The 16,822-nt window shown below is 45.3% G+C and overlaps 2 protein-coding genes across 2 annotated transcripts in view; both read left to right on the top strand.

Annotated features, from left to right (window-relative positions):
- The window catches only part of LOC103359076 (hexokinase-1-like), a 28,382-nt gene extending 26,272 nt beyond the window's left edge, over positions 1 to 2,110 (top strand). The window contains exon 18 of the mRNA XM_008284273.1: positions 496 to 2,110. Coding sequence (XP_008282495.1) covers positions 496 to 646 — 151 coding nt within the window. The 3' untranslated portion in view covers positions 647 to 2,110. The remainder of the gene's footprint in view (positions 1 to 495) is intronic.
- Positions 2,111 to 4,984: 2,874 nt separating this feature from the next.
- zbtb45 (zinc finger and BTB domain containing 45) lies at positions 4,985 to 16,730 on the top strand. Its single transcript, XM_008284230.1, has 5 exons — positions 4,985 to 6,052; positions 6,436 to 6,570; positions 10,113 to 10,253; positions 12,768 to 13,041; positions 15,863 to 16,730. The coding sequence occupies exons 1-5, from the start codon at positions 4,985 to 4,987 to the stop codon at positions 16,279 to 16,281; spliced, it is 2,037 nt and encodes a 678-aa protein (XP_008282452.1). The 3' UTR covers positions 16,282 to 16,730.
- The last annotated feature ends 92 nt before the right edge of the window (positions 16,731 to 16,822 follow it).

Genomic DNA, 16,822 nt, shown 5'->3' with positions numbered 1-16,822 from the left:
CCCAACCTAACAGTTTCATACTTCATCTGTTTAACCCCAATAGACTCACATTTCCTACCTTCCTACATTATTTTTAACAACCCAGCATGTCAATACCTGTGATTCCATTTGTTAACTTGTAAGGAATGTCTCACTTTATACGGAAAAGAAACTTCAGCTTTGTATTTGGTCGTGTCCTTTACCCAAAAGCATCTAAAGGCTAAAAAAATCCATTACATTTAAATCAAGGGGCTACTGAGGAATGTTTCATTGGGTTTACTAAGTCAACTAAAACACTAAGTAAAATCCTGAGGAGCTCTTTTAACTGGAGTCCATCCTCAGTCTTCCTGAGATGGGCCTTATGGACTTGACTTGCTTTACCCCTGCTGCTTATCCTCGTTGTAATGCTTGATTGAAATCTACATCCATTGCTTATACTGGAAAGCATCTTTCACTTCTTCGACTTCAGCAGGGACTGCCTCCTAACTGTTGTTTCCTGTGGCTCTCTTCCCTTAGCTTCTCTCGGATCTTCCTACAGACAGTTAAGGAACTCGCCCCCAAATGCGACGTCAACTTCCTGCTGTCCGAGGACGGCAGCGGTAAGGGGGCTGCCCTCATCACTGCTGTGGGCTGCCGCCAGAGGGAGCTGGATGCCCAGCAACACTGAGGAGTTCTGTCCCGTTTGAACTACCTGCTGCTCCACCGTGACCTTCACCCACCGCACAGCCCAAGTCCATCTCCCCTTGGCAGCCGTGACTCCACCTCTGCCCACCTGGTCCATCGACAGCCACAGAGACATGCTGCACGCGTAAAGGATTAAAACTAACTGAATATCAAAATATTTATTTATACTGCACCAGAGGGTTTATTATTTTCATGTTTGTACATTTTCCTCAATAGCTTGTCAATAATCTGACAAATCTAAACTCCGTAGGTGTGCAATATTTGTGTATTGCTAATTTTATTTTTATATGGAGGCAAATATATAATTGTATTTATATAGCTAAGGCCACTTTGAATCCCAGATGTTATTAGGATTTTTCACCATAGACACAAGTAAATGTCTGCACCTTTTGTATGAGCAGCATTTCAATGTAATTTCCAAACGAAGGATGTCCTCCTCGCTGAAAGATGAAGCCCATTTTTACAGGCTCCACTGGTTCTGAAAACCAGTTCCAAAAGGGCTTGCTGCATGGAGTTGAATGCAAGAGTCACGGCTGTTAAAACCATCCACATGCTCACACGACATGCTAGGCTACTAACCCCCCTCTTTCTCATGTAACTGTCAATGTACCTCACATATTCAAATATTCCTGCAGCGCCACGCCATTTATTCCTCGAGAGCGGACAAGGTAGAAAAAAAGCCCCGGCGGGAAGTGTTAGCGTATCCTGTTGCTATTTGTGAACTACTATACTTTTGGTGTTGTGATGAATTCCACTTCTACTCATTGTATGTGCAAAGAATAAATGTTTATTGGGCCCCAAGAAAAGTGGACACTCGGAGCGCTTTTGTGTGTACCTGTGGCTGAGTGTCAGTGTGTCTTTACTGTAATGACCTGTAGCTTTTAATGTCCAAAGCTCTGTGGAGACTGCATGCCTTACATTAAGACAGGATAGTGCTGGATCATTTGATTTCCTCTTTGGATTTTTTTGTTTTTTACATCAGTATAGATTTGTGATCGACACAGTAAAAAGTGAATTCATTAAATTATATTTTGTTGTGGCTTAAACCTGTGTCTCGTTCTTAAACTATGAGCAGCCGTAAGCAGAGGTATGTGTAACCTCGTGATACCGGGCCGAGAGCTTGACGGTGAGCTGACGTGTGCTAGCTGCAGGACATGTGAAGCGAAGCACCTGGTACAAAGGAAGAGAGGAATCAGCTTCGTCCTCAGCATTATGAGGGTTACCTATGCAGGCAGCTGGATTTGTGTTGAGGTAGGGGAGTAGCCAAGACAGAAATATTTATAAAAATCACAATATAAATATCGTGGAATTCCTAAAGCCGGGTATATCTAAAGAACACGAGTTCATTTTGATCAACATATGGTTTCTATTAGCAGATAAATTGTGAGTGTGAGTTAATATCACTGGTGTAAAGCAGTAAGAATAAAAATTTGCTCAATGACAACATACATTTTTTCAAGGGTTGCCTTTATTTCCCCCCCAAAAAATGCAGTATAATTCTGCAAAGACTTCATTTTTTATTCCAATTTTTATACTGTATCAGCTGCAGGTGATGTGTTAAGACAATAAAATGTTATAATAATAATTTTACAGTTCATTTATATAAATTATCTCATTTTGAATAGTCTAAATAAATGCCAAATTTTGCTAACATTAGACAAAATGCCCTAAATTACTTTTATTCTGCAGTCTGATTCATCCCCGGTCTGTTCAGCATCTTGAAGGATTCTGACAAACCTGTTTCCTACACTGACAATGTTCAGTGTGTCAGTCTACAGGTTAGGGCTACGGCTTATTTCCATTATGTGCTGATTTGCTCATTATTTCTATGTTAATCAAATAAACAACTTGGCGACACAGTGTCAGAAAATATTAATTTCCCAGAGCCCAGAATCCTCAGAGTCCTTCATATTCAACCTAATGGCACAGAGGGCTGACAAACTCTGGCAGAACAGATATCGGTTTCTGCTTAAACCATGAAACTTATCATTTAAGTTCTACTTTACGGCATTTACTACTCGTATCTGAACTGAGCTCAACACGGGGCCTGTCACTGACTGATTCTTGCAGATTTACATTGTCAGATTTCCTGCATGTCTGCATTATACTCGCCTCAAGTGTTTGTCTGTGACACTTCAAACTGAGCCACACGTGTTGCTGTGCTGAGGCTATCAGGCCTGATGCCTTTGTGAGCCACACAAACCACCAAGGTTACAACACAAAGAGGACAACTTGCTGTACAAACGCTCTTTTAGCCTTCAAACACCCAGTTGTGAAGCTTTCATTCACACCCATCAGCAAAAGCCTATAAATATGTAGACAGGGTTTTTTTTTTTATTATAATGGGTTGTGTCTTTGTCTTTGCTGTTGGAACATTAATTCAATGCTCTTTAATGCTGATTTCATGGGCCACAAATATAAAGAATTGATTGAAACGCGTGGAGGAGAATTTAAACAATAGTCCATCTATATTGTATTGTGACTGTGCGCTGCCTCGAGGCTGTGTGGGTGTGTACAGGTGTGTTCGCGTGCACTTATATGATTTCATGTCTGCGGTTCGGTGCGCTGCGCATCGTGAGAATGTATTTTTTGTCCTATTGTCGGAACATGTATTAATGCGAGAGAGGCACGTTAACAGCTGGCGTTGTGTGCAGGCAGGAGAAACTCCACATCGCTTTATGTGCCCCTCTCTGCATGCATGCATGTGTGTGAGTCTGCGAGCGTGTGTCTCCGTGCATGTGTGTTTGTTTCCAGCGCTCACCAGGTTGGGTGCGTTATATGAGGGCTTCCTGCTGCATCCATCTGACTGAAACTAAGAAGCGCCGGACTGTCACCGCACATTTCATCGGTGAGTAGTCGCGATTTAAACGACACGCAGCGACACGGCGACTGCAAACTACTTGAGTATATGGCGTTAACCGAGACTGTGAGCAGAAAAGGGTGGTAGCCCGTTAGCTGCCGACATGCTAACTTTACTAGTTGTCGTTGGGCAATTCGCGCTAGCTAACGCCAGCTAGTGATCTAGCTAGGTTAGCAGTGTGTTACAGCGAGGGGGCGAGCTCCGATAGCTGCTTTTATGTTATGCTAGGCACGTTGCCAGTTGCCGTTCAGTGTTGAACACTTAACGTTTGCGTTTTACTCGATGTCAATCCCCAGTTTGCACGCAGAAATCTGTGCGTTTAGTGCAGAATTCCGAGCGGGACTCGCGCGGCTAATGTCAACAGCTAACGCTAGCTAACGTTAGCTCGTCACCGTTAACCTGTTTCGCTTGTTGCTGGAGCTAACGTCTGCTGGTCAGTAGCACGCTTCGTGAAACTAGCAGCGACATATTTCGTTAACGAGAGGGTTTAATTGTTGTCGGGCTCTGCCAGCTCGCTCCGTCGTGCGCCTCTTTAGCACAACTAACAGCCCGATTGTCTTTGGTGTTGCGTTGCCGGCCACCCACTGTGCAGAATAGCCAAATAAAACTGACCCGAGGAGCCGATGGACTCGCGCACCGCACGTGCTGTCATTTGTCCAAGACAGGTGTTCCAGATGATGCACGCGACTAATTAGGTGATTGGGTGTCTGTGTGGCGGTGTCACCTTCAGGTACACACACATGAACTGGACCGAAAAAATGAAACAAACCAGTGGAGAAAAATGCAAATCGGGGCTTCAACAAAGGATTAGTGGGATTATCGTGTAACATTTCCCTGTTTTTATTTGATTATTTCAGTCCATTCCGTGCACAAAACAAAATCGTGACAAATGGCCATCACAGTTTCCCAGCTCCCAAGGTGACATTTCAGATGTCTTGTTTAGTCTCACCAACAGATGCTCCGTTTAACATCATCCAGAACAACGACAAGCCACACAGCCTGACACACTGGAGGCAGTAGATGTTGGGCGTTTGACTCAAATGATTAGTCATCCATCAGAATTGTTGATTTTCTTTTGACTGATCAACCCGTCGATTGTTTCAGCACTAATGGAAACTTTCCGTGAGCCTGTTGTGTGTTTTAATTGTGTCATTATGATTTATTCAAACAGGTCTTTAACAGAGGCAGGATCTGGCGGAAACAACCTCTTGACATTGCCCCCTCTCAGGACAACAAAGGCAGCTCCTCACACACTTGACCACCCACAGCACAGCAGCAGTTTGAAGCTTCCATCAGACCCATGACTGTTTGAGGGGACGCGGCCCCACCGTGGCCCATGCACTGTATCCGTTTCCCTTCCTGCCCTCCTTATCCCTCAAGCTGACGCAAAACCCCAGACACCTGCCCCCCCTCCCCCACCCCCACTCCCACCCCGTCCCCAGTGACTCACCTCCTCCCGCCATGGTGTCCGGCACAGAGACCGTGCACTACATCCATCTCCACAATTCCAGCCAGTCCGTACTGGAAGCCCTGCGCACTCAGCGACGCGAAGGCCTCTTCTGCGATGTGACCGTGCGGATACACGACGCCTCGCTGCGTGCCCACGCCTGCGTCCTGGCAGCTGGCAGCCCCTTCTTCCAGGACAAGCTGCTGCTGGGTCACTCTGAAATCTCCGTGCCCCCGCTGGTGCCCGCTGAAACGGTGAAGCAGCTTGTGGATTTCATGTACAGCGGCTCGCTGGTGGTGCTGCAATCGCAGGCCCTCTGCATCCTCACTGCCGCCAGCATCCTGCAGATTAAGACGGTCATTGACGAGTGTACCCAGATCATCTCTCAGAGGAAGGCGGCGGCAGGGGCAGCAAGTGCAGCTGCAGCAGCAGCCGCAGCGGCAGCAGCAGGAGGAGGGATGCTTGGAGGAGTTCTGCCTAAACAAGAAGAACGCGGCGGGGGGAAAGGGAGAGATAGCAGCAGCAGTGGAAGCTGCTCTGTCAGTGGTGCGAGTGCGGGTGGGGGTTACGCAAACTTCTCCAACTTCATGGCCGAGTGCGGGGCTAGTAACATGGGCGGGGGGTTGGGGGGTGCCAGTGTTAGTGTCAGCGAGAGCGGCCCGGGCCCGATGGATCAAGCTAACACTGTAAGTCTGATGGCGTTGGGCGACATGGGCCCCGGCTCCATGTGCAGCGGCGACGGGATGGGCGCTGGGGCCGGCACAATCCTCATGAAGCAGAGCTCCAGCTGTACTCAGGACGTAAGGTACAAGCTCCGAGACCTGTTGGCACAGACGGCCAACGGAGCCAGCACTAGTAGCACAGGGAACCTCTCAGCGGGCTGCAGCTCTGGTGTGGGCAGTGTGGACAGCATCGGCAGGGACAGCCTCCGCGGCAACACAGCTGACCTCTCTGATGACCTTGTGGGGATAGACAGATACAGTGAGGAGGAGGACTTGGACGGGAGAGAGCGGGGAAGAGATGGAGACAGAGACAGGGGGGTGAGCCACAGCCGCAAGCAGAGGCAGCCGCTAAGACTCCAGGTAGGGGGATAAGGGGAAGGGTTGCTATGGTTACAGCTTTCAGGCATGCAGAGCTGCAACGTTTTCCTTCTCTTTCTTTTTATGCTTTTCCCTCTTCTCACACTGCATTGGCGTATATCGCTGAGATGTTTAGCACTTTGCACAATTGAGTCTCTCGTCTCAACTTCAGCAGTAATTGCCTTGTTGGTATTCTATGGACTTCTGCATATTGACTGTAGGTCATTCAACTTATTAGAACCTGCTTCAAAGGGCTGTAGCCGGGTCAATGCAGTGTTGTTCTTATAGACTTTCTGCTGCCTTATAGCTCCAACCGCTGCTGTAAATGTTGTTGTTGTTTTTTTTTTTTCACTACTTCAAACTGAAACGGACCTTTTTCTCTCTAGGTGCTGGGAGGAGAGGGAGTGGTGGTGAAAGATGAAGGGGTGCAGGACACAGATGGGACCGTCTACGCCTTGGAGGATGGGAGACGAGATCAGCAGCAGGAGGGCTCCCAGGAATCCATGCCAAGCTTCGGACAGGTACGTTACATCAGAGGTGAACTGCAGTTTCTAAAATGCGAAGCCGTATTTGAAAGTTAAAGCTCACTTCTATTGAACATTTGTAATCATTTATGCAAAAAGGATGACAATCGGAGCGTAACGCATCGTGCAGATTCTAAGTTTTGGTCCTTGAGTGTAAAGAAATATTTTAGTCAAAGAAAATCTTTTTCTACTCCAGAAGGACCTTGTTGTGTTAAATTTATACTCAGCATTTCTGCCACAAGTCCTGAGTAAGTAGACGGGAAAACATGGTGGAGCGGATTTATGCCGCAGCCTGCTGTACCCTGCAGACTACACAAGGAACATCTGCCACACGGTCAAAAGGATTCAGCTTTGCCTGTCACTCTTCTCAAAAGTGCTGCAGATAAACTTGTGATCGGAAATGAAATAATCTCATCAGTTTAGGAGATGAACACTTGATCTTTTTTTTCCCGGCGTAGCGCAGCAGGTGATCATCAATAAACTCAGCACTGCTTGAATAATCTAACCTTCTGTCGTTGAGCAGATTTTCTCTGCCCTTTGATACACGACATGGAAGCAGTTTCCTATTTTCATATATCAGAGCAGACTTTTCTTCTGATTCATCTCTGTTCTCCCCAAGTTATGTTCGATAGATTTGTATCTGAAATGTGGCTCTTGGCAGTGATGCAAACTCAGCAGGCCAATAAAACCGTCAAAACCCGGTGACAAAAACAAAGCGTGAATTCAAACTTGCGCTGTTGTTTTAATGAACAAGCCATTACATTACCAGCATTATTGCTTTAATTCTGAAACTCATTTTAAACCTGGCAGATGTTAAACGTGGCTCTAAAATTAGGCATTAAAATGAAATATACCGCGCGACAATCGTGATTTGTCACCTCGTAGAGATTTTGCTCTGTAGGCAAGGCGATCAGTTTTATTTGTGTAACCCCTTTCGTACGCGAAAGCAATTCAGAGTGCTTAACAAAGTGCATTATGATGTTTAAAAAGAAAGGAAAAATGGCGTCAAAACCTTCAAAAATGAAGCAAAAACACCAGAACGACTGCAGGATGTAAAGATAAAGCATAAAATACATAAAAATGCAGATGACTTTAGTGAATGCACGAACCAAAATATAAAGTGGCACCGTCATTTAAAGCAGTGGAAGAAGAAATAGTCTCTTGCTTAGTTTTAAAACGTTTACAATTGGTGTATATCTAACTTCCGAGGGATTCAGCAGGCTGCATCATGGCTAAAAGCTATTACACCGTGTTTGGGCTAAAATACCTGTTTTTTTTTTTGCTAAGGTAGTTTTTCTCTTTAAGTGCCCTTGTTTTTTTAGACGCACTAAAACATCTCATCAGGATGTGGGAAAAACTCCACAGTAACTAAAGATGTAAATGCATGCAGGATGTGCTGAGATTGTGTTATACGTGAATTGGCCAGACACCACCTGCAGACGAACAGCCAGGTGCAAATGATGCCTCCGACTACATTTTTAACAGAACAATCAACTCCGAACGATCCTAAAATCTTCTTCTTCATGCGCCGCCGTCAGAAAATGTCCCCGCTGTTCTCTGGAAGGAAAAATAAGAAGAGTCTGTACAGCAGAGTCGCTTCAGGAGGTTTTTGAGGAAACTCTACAATCGTTAAAATTGACTGGACGAGCAGTAGTGCCAGCCTTGTTTCAGGATGTTAGTCTGGAAGTAGTTCTGTCTGACCCTCGATGTGCGTATCATAGCACCCCTTGAGGACGTTTGCTCCACCTGTCTGGGCTGTTGTGTGTCCACCACACACCCGTGCACATGTTCACGACTGTGTTGATGCTCTCATCAGCTCAGATGTTTGTCCGTGCAACAGGCTGGAGGGCGTCTGCAGTTGGTTTATCATTGAATTGCATCGTCGTGGGTTTTAATTCTGTTGGACGTAAGCACAGAAACCACAGAGAAATGTATGGCGTTTTGTCATTTTTTGCAAAGCTTGCTCGTGTACAGAGTGCATCAGAGTATATTTAGATACAAACAGGAGCTGTACAGATTGCTAATAACTGTCTTTTTTTTTGCTGTGTACCAGAGGATGTATTGACAACTGACACAAACTGACTTAGATACTGCAGAAATCTTATATACGGAAGAATTTAGAGGCAAAATCTAAAGAATAGTCCACTGTCCATTATTACAATTTAATTAGGCTTAAGCTTCTATCCAAAGTGACGTACATCTGAGAGTAGATCACATTCATACACCAGTGGCCACAGAGCTGCCGTGCAAGGTGCTGCCTGCCATTGGGATGGAACCGCCAACCATGCGATTAGAGGCCAATCCGCTCCACCACCTGAGCCACAGCCACCTTCATTATCTTTTATAATTAGCAGAAAACAACTTCATGACAGGGATAAGGAATGGTTAGCATCGTTGCCTCGCAGCTAGAAGGTCGCCGGTTTGCGTCCCGGTGAGGATCTTTCTGCGTGGAGTCTCCATGTTCTCCCCGTGCAGCGTGGGTTCTCTCCGGGTTCTCCGGCTTCCTCCCACAGTCCAGAAACATGTTGAGGTTAATTGGTGATTGTAAATTGTCCATAGGTGTGAATGTGAGTGTGCTTGGTTGTCTGTCTCTGAGGATTAAGCGGTGTATAGATGATGGATGGATGGATAAGGAACTGAAGTTGGCATCATCCTCCAGTTTTTAAAGTTTGTTCTGTTTTTGTGCGATGACAATAAACAAAGTCTAAGTAATCCAGAGACAGCGTCAGGACATCCAATGGCACAGAAAGTCAGTAATGTTCTGGTTGTACATCAGGCAGATTTTTTCATAAATAAGTAACAAATCTTTCTTTCATTTTTACGATTTCAGATTCTCAGTCGAACATAAAAAGAGCAAATGATAAATGGATTTAAATTTTACAGCCGTGTAGTCGGGCCGGTCGGACTGCATTGTGCAAGTCGATCGTCTGCATGTGTAAGATAGAGATAAATGGGAAAAAAAAGGTTGGAAATGCAGATATTGAGGGATGCTTTCTGTACATTTCGGTGCGTGACAGAAGGCGCAAGTGGAGTGCAAAACAAAACAAACATACTAATTAGTTTCCTTACATATGCACGCCGGTTTACGGGAACACATACTTTATGTTTGACCTCAGGAGCATTGCTGTTTCTACGTTTCAGTCGCATGTTGCAGTCACATGTCTGACAGAAGAGATACGCCGGTATTTTAATGAATCCAGCTGTCTTCACTGGAGGCTTGAATGCAGGAGGAAGTGCATTTATGCTCTCCTGTGGTTTGTGCAACGCCTTCTGTGTAGTCACAATGTTATAGCACAGAGACAGACAGGAGCTACACCTATGGAGCAGGTAAGGGTTCGCTTTTCAACACCTGAGTAGGGCTCATTATCCGGTATCTATGTCATTAAGAGAACCTGACACCGAACAAAGCAAGTGTTTCTCAAAGGGTTTTTTTTTTTCCTGAGTGCTTGAGATGTGTGTTTTTTTTTCTTCTCTTGACTTGAAGCCAAAACTGTCAGATTAGTTTATCTTTGTGCGGTTTTGTGTGTGATTTTTTTCAGGATTTCTACGATGAGCAGGGCGTGTTTTCCGAGAGTTTCTGGCCCCAGAGCGAGCCTCCTCAAGCCATGGCTTTCAACCCCAGAGGAAGGGTCAACAAGCCGCTGACTCCACCTCCGACCACGCAGTCCATCAACAACCAGGTCGGTGTCGTGCACTCTGATTACATGTAGTCAGTACTGCAGTTACAAAAGTTGTAAAAGTGGTGACAAGATATGTAAGAGATGGCAGAGGTACAGTCAGCAGGTATGTTGCTGGACGGAGCCTGAATTATGAATTATGTGAATTTTATTTTTGCATATTAGTCAGCAAATAAGTGAAACACTCAGAGGGACATGTCTGTTCCCTGTGGAGTTTGATGCTCTTAACTTTCAGGTGTGTTTTGCTGATTGTTTCTTCGCTCTGATGTTTGAGTTTCACTGTGCAGAATGAATCCCTGCATGTGCAACGTTTGATACTTGAAGGCTGTTTTTTTCATTTTTATCTGCCAAAGGAGGACAGATTTAGTGTTTTTGTGTCTTAAACCTCTGTTTAAGATGAATTTATGCCTGTCGATAGATCTTTGATTTTACTGGACAAGTGCATTTGATTGTAATAACTTTTAAAGACGTCAACTGATGAAGTTCCCGTTGTTAACGTGGCCTAATCTCACACTTTCCTCCACAACCCCGTGTCGGTGCTGGAGGATGGTCTGGCTGCACCTCAGAGAGAGGAAAAAAAAAAATCTCTGCATTGCTTGTATTTCTTGAAAACCAATCCCAACCGTCTGGGGTGAAGTCAAGGATGCCCCCGCAAATTAGTGCTGGACAGGGAGCTTGTTTTGGTGGAACACTGGGCGAGGCAGGTGTTGTTAAAGTGGCTCCATCACATGATCCAAATCTTCATGGAAACCTGGCATTAGCACATGTCCGTTACTGATACCTGAAGTGTACATCTGGTGGGTCAGGCTGAACGTGCTCCAGAGGTTTGTTGTATATGCACATGAGCAGAATAAGCGGTCAGCGCTGTGGCTGGGCACCTTGAAAACGCCGTCAACTGATGAGCAGATCCAACGATTCAGACGGCCAGAGTTTCACACGACGCAAACCCGAGAAACCGATCCTGCGTGGTGGAGCTTTGTGCATCGAGAAGGAAGTGGAGAAGAAAAAAATATGTTGTGTTTTCCAATGCAAAGGTCAAATTGTGAATCTTTATCTAACATTATCAGCACACTATTAGCCGTTTGATAGTGTAATCAAGCCAAAGGGCCCACGTTATCTACGACCAGCGGGAGCCATATGAATAGATTGGTGCACACGAGAGAACGTGTAGAAAGGTGTAGAGTTACACCTGAGCATGCTGGAGTTATTTTAGTCAACACCAGGAGGATGGCTTTAACTACTTAATAGGTGTTTTTGTGGATTCCAGCACTGCAGGCATGTGTTAAAACGTGCCCCTAATTATCAAAAGTGGATTCATCACTTAAATACATCAAACACAAACGTGCCAGTTTTGATGCTTTTCTTTGTTTTGTCTCATCATGAATTGGTTATCTCTGACTATTGGTTGGACAACAAAGGAGAAACTGGGAGGATGTTTTCACTATTTTCTGGCATTTTGTAGCCAGTGAGACACTTTATTGGGAAAGTAATCAATGGCTTAATTGACAGTGACAATAATTATCGCTGCTGAACATGTTGTATTTAATTTCATTTCGAGGATGTGAAAGGAAGGAAGTGTCGTGCACGTGAAGCGCTCGCTGCAGTTAATCATGTTGCAGTGATGAGTCTATAAATCTCTTTAGCGTCCAGTTCTTATGACCGCTGACGAAAATTTAACACAACAAAATAATAAACACAGGCTCTAATGTCAGCGCAACAAAACGGAGACACGACAGAAACACAAACGAAGGACTCCGTTTTACTGAGATAGACGCCTGCTTTATTTATTTTTTTCCTTCAAGCCCCTGCCTACACACACTGATTGACAGGTGTGTTGACTTTGAAAGTGAAAATGCAAAAGAGGCATTTGCATTTGAATTTTTATAGAGTGGAAGACACACGAGCGTGGAAAGGTAAATGCCACCGAGTTTGAATCCCCCCCCTCCATCGTACGGTAATAATGAAACGATGAAGAGGCGCATTGAATTAGAATTTTCTTTGATAATTTAATGGCAATTATAATCGCCATTTGAAAATGTGTTTTGTAATTTAAATGGCACACAATTAAGACGAGTACGGCAATACATAAAATTATTTCTATGGTACTTTTTACAGATGCTATGTTGAGATAAAAAACAAAACAAAACTGGTAATTCTGTAAGTCAATGCATGACAATACAGCGAATAAAAACCACCTTATAAAACATTCACTGAATCATATTGGCAGGCAGCGTGCATACCTAAACTTCCCAGAATGTCAACTGGCATCAGTGGGTTTGTGATAAATGTGCAAAGGCGTTGCTAAACAGTATTATTTGATCATTTATTCAATTAAAAATGTTCCAAAGAGACAATACGCAAAACAAAATGTGCATATACACATAAACAGATATACTGTATGCATATAAACCAAAGCGCACCTCTACTTAGACATGTATGTTGGTCATTAGTTCTGATTTTCATGTTGTCAGGATGTCTGATGTCAGAACTAACGGTCTGTGTCGTGTTCCTCTCCAGCTTCTGTTTCAGTACCCAGTGAGCCAGTCGCAGCCAGCTCCGTTCTATGTGGGCGGGCCCATGGGCGGGATTGACACCATGGCGGGGACGGAGCCCAGTCAACAGGCTCCGCCCCCGGCACCGATGACCCCGGCCCCGCCGCCATCCACCTCCTCCTGCTCCGCTGGGCCATCCCCTTCATCCCAGGGATCCGAGACCTCGTTCGACTGCATGCACTGTGGCAAATCTTTACGTTCCAGGAAGAACTACAGCAAGCACATGTTCATCCACTCTGGTGAGTTCACGCCACGCGGCGACTACTGGCCAGTTGGTGAGAAAACCTCTCTCTCTAGGAGCTCTCCTTCTACGTCACACAACCATTTCTGTCACTGTTTAAGGGAACAGCTGAGTCTAGCTCTATGAGGGCGATAAAGACGAGAACAAACGGACTAAAGAACAGTTTTGACCCAAGAGCTGTCGTCGCCCTGAACGCCACAAATTCCCAATAATCATTCTTCAGTGTAAAACAGAAAAGTCTCTGTTCATGCACCACACTAATACTCCCAGTGCAATCATTTCTTGAACGCAATATCCCGGCTTTATTATGCAGCAAATGAGCCGCTGAGTGGAATCGAACCCGGGCCGCTGCGTCGGGGACTGTAGCCCCTGTACATGGGTCGCCTGCTCTACACGCTGAGCTGTCCAGGCGCCCAATATATTCAGATTTTTTATTCTACGTTCTATTTAAAAATAAATTTTCGATGCTCACCTTATGTGCTGATGTTTTGCGCTGCCTACGAGAGCTGCTAACTCAAATTTCGTTGTGCTCTCTTGTACAAGGACAGTAAAGAGATTCTGAGTCCATATGTAAACAACACGGCGACCTCTGTGTCGGCGAGCTCATCACCTTCAAACCACTTGTGTCCGAGGCGTTGTGCTGCCAGAGCGCACCGTCGTGACTCAACCAGCGTTTTTTTCCCTCCAAGTCAAGAAATATATTATTTGTAATTGGCATGATGACGCTGAAATTCCCATGAAAATCTTGTTGTTTTTTTCAAGAGCTTGACGATCCAGTCATCATTCAAACAGATGTTATTCAAGAGAGACAAGAAAAAAAAACCCAATAAGATTCACAACACAAGAAAACATTCCACCTTAGAAGCTGCTGCCGGAAGCCTTTGAGTGGCAAAGTGAAGTGAAGTGAAGTGAATTCCTCTTTATTCTTTGCTATTATATATAAACATGAAATGGCAGCAAAACATCCCTCCATTCATCATTCACTCTTCCGACTGTTTATCTGCGAGGCGGCTGTGGCTCAGGTGGTCGAGCGGGTTGTCCTCCAGTCGCGTGGTTGGCGGTTCGATCCACAGCCGAAGTGTCCTTGGGCAAGAACCCGCCATTGATGTGTGAATGAGAAACACATTGTCAAGTGCTTATATGAGTGCAGAGAAACACTACAGAGTTAAACTTGGACATCCTGTGCTGCATCCACAACGCCTGCAGGACGTTTTCATGGCCTGGATGAGTTTGACCTCTGACTGCACCGCGGCCACTTCCCCTCACAATCAATGTTTCGATCGCGGCTTCATTTGCGAGTGTGAGCTACACTATCACTGAAATGATTCAAAATTGTGTAGCCGTATCACTTCTGACTGGACCAGTAGGGTCTTTGCTCGCGTGCAGAATTAAAACCTGTTTAGATTTACTGCATTAACAACACAGGCCCTAAAATAGAAACTCAATGCAACAGATGTCGGCCGCTGTCGTTACTGAAAGCTGCACCGTTCATCTTTTATTCACATCTTTGTCCACTTTAGCTCCGATTAGTGGTGCTGTGGCTCGTCCTGTACTTCCTAATCACTGCTGCAACAGTTTTTTGACAGATTTTAGTTGATCACAGATCTCTCTGCACCCTTTTCCGTCTTCGTGAAGACTCACAAGCAGATTTTTCTGGTCCTCTGGCAGTTCTTTCTCCACATGGAGCCACGATGCAGATCTGCAGATAGACACAGTCCATTTGTCCAGATTGGGAAAGTTCTGTCAGTCACAGATGATTTTATTTACCATGTTCATGAAGTTGAAAATCAGTGAGTTTTAATGATCACCACTTTTTAAACTTGTGTGTCAGTGGTCACAGGTGTGTTCACTTTAGTTTCTACTTGCAGTTTTAATATAATCTTTTTGAATTTTTGATGTTCTTAAGAGGAAATGGTCGACTTATCAAGTTGGTAATAATGCAGTTATTGAGAGGTTATGCAGTTCAGAATCATTTGACATGTAGGTGATGGTGCACGGGGGTGTACTCACTAGTGTCGCCTGCTGTAAGTGAATGAGATGCTTCAAACACACCTACTGCTGTTCAACTTCACACCATTAATCACTGAGTTCTCTCGTCATTTGTCAGCATCGTGGATCCTTGAGCCCCTTACTTGCTAGAAACACATATTTTAAGATGGTATTTAGTTTGATATGCCAACTATTGGGGCTGCAACGTGGCTCAGTGGTTAGCATCACAGCTAGAAGGTCGCCGGTTCGCGTTACGGTGAGGACACCCGGGATCTTTCTGTGTGGAGTCTCCATGTTCTCCCCGTGCAGCGTGGGTTCTCTCCGGGTTCTCCGGCTTCCTCCCACAGTCCAGAAACATGTTGAGGTTAATTGGTGATTGTAAATTGTCTGTAGGTGTGAATGTGAGTGTGCTTGGTTGTCTGTCTCTAAGTGTAGCCCTGTGATAGACTGGTTACCTGTCCAGGTGAACCTGCCTTCACCCTGAGTCAGCTGGGATAGACTCCAGCCCCCCATGACCCTAGTGAGGATTAAGGTGTAGAGATGATGGATGGAACTATTAGGCGTCTTTCATTACTGGTCATATGGGGATCCTCTGTGAAGCGACTAACCTCCACAATCAACAAAATCTGTGATGAAATAACTTTTTGAATTGTATTCATCCATTTGATTAAATTAGTTTAACATTAAAAAAAGATTCTAAAGTTGTATAAATTCTGTTTTAAAGGAGGCATTTCTTCTCTGCTAAGACATACCGGAAAAAGCGTTAATGTCTCTGTATGACATATAAAAACAAAATAGAAAAACTAACTGTTACCCACCTGCCCCTCCAGGTCAGAAACCTCATCAGTGCTCCATCTGCTGGCGCTCCTTCTCCCTGCGGGACTACCTCCTCAAACACATGGTGGTGCACACTGGTGTCAGGGCCTTCCAGTGCACCATGTGCGGCAAGCGGTTCACCCAGAAAAGCTCCCTCAATGTGCACATGCGCACCCACCGTGCCGAGCGCACCTTCCAGTGCAACGTGTGCCACCGGGCTTTCACCCACCGCACCTTGCTGGAGCGCCACGCCCTGCAGCACGCCCACCACGCCCCCCAGACCCCGGGCCAAGGCCAAGGGCGTGGAGCCGACATGACCTCACCTACCAAGCACAGTCCTCCAGCTATGGGAGGGCCCTCAGGTATGGCTGGCACGGCTGGCATGGTTGGCGGCATGGCCAACATGCCCAGCCATGGAGCTTCCTCCACCTAGACAGAGAGAGATGGGAAGAAGAAGGGGAGAGGAGGGGAGGTTAGTGAACGAGCCCATTCCTTGAACCAACACTTACTTGGTCCTAACAGCCTTGTTGATCTTTTGTTCTGGTGGAACGAGCGCTTACAGGTCCCCGTTGTTTTAGCTTAACGCCACCTCCAATCAGGGTTCCTACACAGGGCTGGGAGGCCTTTTGAGTTTGAAAATAATGTAAATTTTTAAAAATGTTTTGGAATTGCACAAAAATCCTGGGAAAGCTTAGGGAGTGGGAAAAAACAAAAAGAGGTTCCTGTTCCGGAAACCCATCGTATATAGTTGTAGCCCTACTGTCATTTCCTGTGTTGTGACGTTTGTTGCTGTGAGGATTAATCATCAGCTGTAGAGCAACATCGCTACCAATCGCACACCTTGTTGAATAGCCATCCAAAAAAAAACAAAAAAAAAAGTCTCGCAATGGAGGATTGTGTAGGAACCCTGTTTCAAAGAGACTCACCAAAGAGGTTAGGAGAACAGAGACGGGTTTGGGTGAGGAGGAGGAGGA

This window comes from Stegastes partitus, unplaced genomic scaffold (genome assembly GCF_000690725.1).
Source record: "Stegastes partitus isolate 25-593 unplaced genomic scaffold, Stegastes_partitus-1.0.2 Scaffold352, whole genome shotgun sequence".
NCBI classification, from domain to species: domain Eukaryota; kingdom Metazoa; phylum Chordata; class Actinopteri; family Pomacentridae; genus Stegastes; species Stegastes partitus.
Note: the sequence above shows the minus strand (reverse complement) of the source record. Positions and strands in the feature narration are given on the sequence as shown.

Coding starts and splice junctions, on each gene's coding strand:
- zbtb45 (XM_008284230.1), top strand. CDS start 4,985: ATGGTGTCCGGCACAGAGACCGTGCACTACATCCATCTCCACAATTCC. Junction 6,053..6,435: donor GGCAGCCGCTAAGACTCCAG/GTAGGGGGATAA, acceptor TTTTCTCTCTAG/GTGCTGGGAGGAGAGGGAGT. Junction 13,042..15,862: donor GCACATGTTCATCCACTCTG/GTGAGTTCACGC, acceptor CTGCCCCTCCAG/GTCAGAAACCTCATCAGTGC.